The sequence below is a fragment of the Triticum urartu genome, chromosome 7A (assembly GCF_056163025.1).
Source record: "Triticum urartu cultivar PI428250 chromosome 7A, HENAU_Tu73, whole genome shotgun sequence".
Taxonomy (NCBI): Eukaryota; Viridiplantae; Streptophyta; class Magnoliopsida; order Poales; family Poaceae; genus Triticum; species Triticum urartu.
The window spans coordinates 323,782,450-323,784,836 of record NC_141879.1 but is presented as its reverse complement, the minus strand read 5'-3'; the positions used below and the strand labels follow the sequence as shown (position 1 = coordinate 323,784,836).

The 2,387-nt window shown below is 51.0% G+C and overlaps 1 protein-coding gene across 1 annotated transcript; it reads left to right on the top strand.

The window, feature by feature from the left end:
- The first annotated feature begins 1,729 nt into the window (after positions 1–1,729).
- On the top strand, positions 1,730–2,167 carry LOC147959485 (uncharacterized). The gene has a single exon (XM_087532677.1). The coding sequence runs from the start codon at positions 1,730–1,732 to the stop codon at positions 2,165–2,167; it is 438 nt and encodes a 145-aa protein (XP_087388803.1).
- Positions 2,168–2,387: the final 220 nt, after the last annotated feature.

Here is a 2,387-nt window from a genome sequence, read left to right as displayed (position 1 = left end):
AAGGCCATGGCGCAAGCTCAGCTACCGCTGAACTTCCCTCCAGCACTAGAGAAGATGGATGAGTGGAGAGCCAACATCCAGAGTCTCATCAGCTTCGCCAACGGTGACAGAGCGTAGCATACGGGACCTTCACGACAGCAACCAACGGCGCCAGAAAGATCTGCTGGCAAACGGACTAGAGGCGCCACACCAACAGTGCAATCTCCTCCCGGGCAACAGCGGCAAACCACATAAAACTGGTGCGCAACACGAGGTGTCCATGGCATCGTCTAAGCCGTGGAGTCGCCAAGACCAACACCGGGTACTACACGACTGACGAGTTGAAGACACCCGCACGACCATCGAGCAGTGCCGGGAAGCACGACGTTAGTCAGATGACCGTGCTGGGCCAGTAGTGAATGAGCCTGCGTCGGGGTATCTTGGGTGCCTACCATATGATGTGGGTTGCCCGGCGTTCACTTGCGAGCTGCCGCAAATTTGCTGGCCCTCTTCTCGGAGCTTCAGGCCAGACTGGCCGGATAAGTATGATGACAAGATCAACTCACCAGAGTTCCTCAGCATCTACAATATAGTTGTGTAAGCTACAAGAGGTAGAGACGAGAAGGTTCTCGCCAACTACTTCCCGTTGGCGCTCAAGCCCAACGTGAGGTCTTGGTGGATGAACTTTTTGAAGGGCTCAATCTCATCCTGGGAAGATCTGTGCCATCAATTTGTTGTTGCTTATCACGGAGGCCACAAGCTTCCCAGTCATCCCAGTGATTTGCATGTGCTCCCGTAGAGGGATGGTGAGTCCCTCCACAAATATATTCAGCTATTCGGTCATGTGCACCACAATATCCCAAATGTTCACCCTGCCGATGTTATTGCTGCTTTCCACACTAACATGCACAATTGGAGGATGCAGGAAGAGCTGAACATCAGGCAGGTAAAGGGCATTGGTGAGCTATACGCTCTTGTCGACAAGTGTGCACATGCTGAAGAAGGGAGGACTTCCTCGGGAGGATGTAGGGGCCGTTGTTGATTCAAACGATGATGATGCATCTACCCCGAAGAAGAAAGGCCAGAAGCACAATCGCAAGTGCAAAGGCAAAGCAGTGCTGGCCATTTAAGGGTTTGGACACACTGGCAAGAAGCCCAAGACCGAGGATGCTGGCAAGGAGGTTGGCGTTTGCACATGTGGTCATGTGGCTGCTGCCGGCGAGAAGACCAATGGTCCGTACTGCAAGATCCACCGCATTGCTGGCCACGATCTCCAGGAGTGTCGACAAGTTGAGCAACTTGCTAAAAAGCAGAAGCAAGAATACGAGAAGTGCGACAAGGAGAATGGCCAGAACGGTGTCAGTGGGTCTGGCAAGAAGAACCGTGGCGCCCGTGGGGGTAGTCACGGCAAGGTCAACAAGCAGAAAGAAAAACCTGCATGTGGCCGTGACAAGAAATAAGGAGAAGAGGAAGATGATGATTACGACGAAGAATATGAACAAGAGTTCCAGAATGCCGTTGATGCTATGTGCATTGACGGGGTTGCATCTTTGCTCTCGTCTCACCGGTAGCTCAAGCAATGGGCCCATGAGATCAATGTAGCGAGCATGCAATTGAGGCACAAAAGCCCTTGAAGTGGTCCAACACGCGCATCATCTTTGACGCCGAGGATCACCTAGATTGCATGACTTCGGTTGGTTCTTTGCCATTGTTGATCTCAACAACAATCCGCAACATTAAGGTGACAAAGATGCTGGTTGACGGTGGCGCTGGTTTGAACTTGATCTCTCTAGATGTGATCAAGAAGATGCAAATTCCTGATGAAGATCTCAAGGAAATAGGGTCATTCCAAGTGGTCAATCTGGGAAGAACCAAGCCCATGGGCCAGATAACGTTGCCGGTCACATTTGGTAGCGAGCTCAACTATAGGAGGGAAAAGATAGTCTTCGACATCGTCAAGATACCATTGCCTTACAATGGAATTCTTGGTCGCCCTGCCTTGGCAAAATTCATAGCGGAATCCCATTATGGCTACAACACTTTGAAGATGCTAGGTCCCATGGGTGTGATCACCGTTCATTCAAGCATAAAAAATGTAGTAATATGTGCTGGTAAATTGTACCGGGAAGCAGTTGCTGCATCTGCCAGCAAGGCACTTACTCCTGCCGACAAAGCTCTCGGGGGGTAGACACAGAAGAAGAAATCCGGGAAGCGCACTGGAGAGCGCAGCACGCCCGTTGAGGAAGCAGAGACTTCTGCCGACAAGAGCAAGAGCAAGAAGTCTAAAGCCACTGCACCTGTGACAAAGCAAGTTTATGTGAAGGAGGATGTGACTGGCACACTTTCATGATAGGTGCCACCCTTGACAGTAAATAGGAAAGCGCGCTCATCACTTTCCTGCAGGTGAA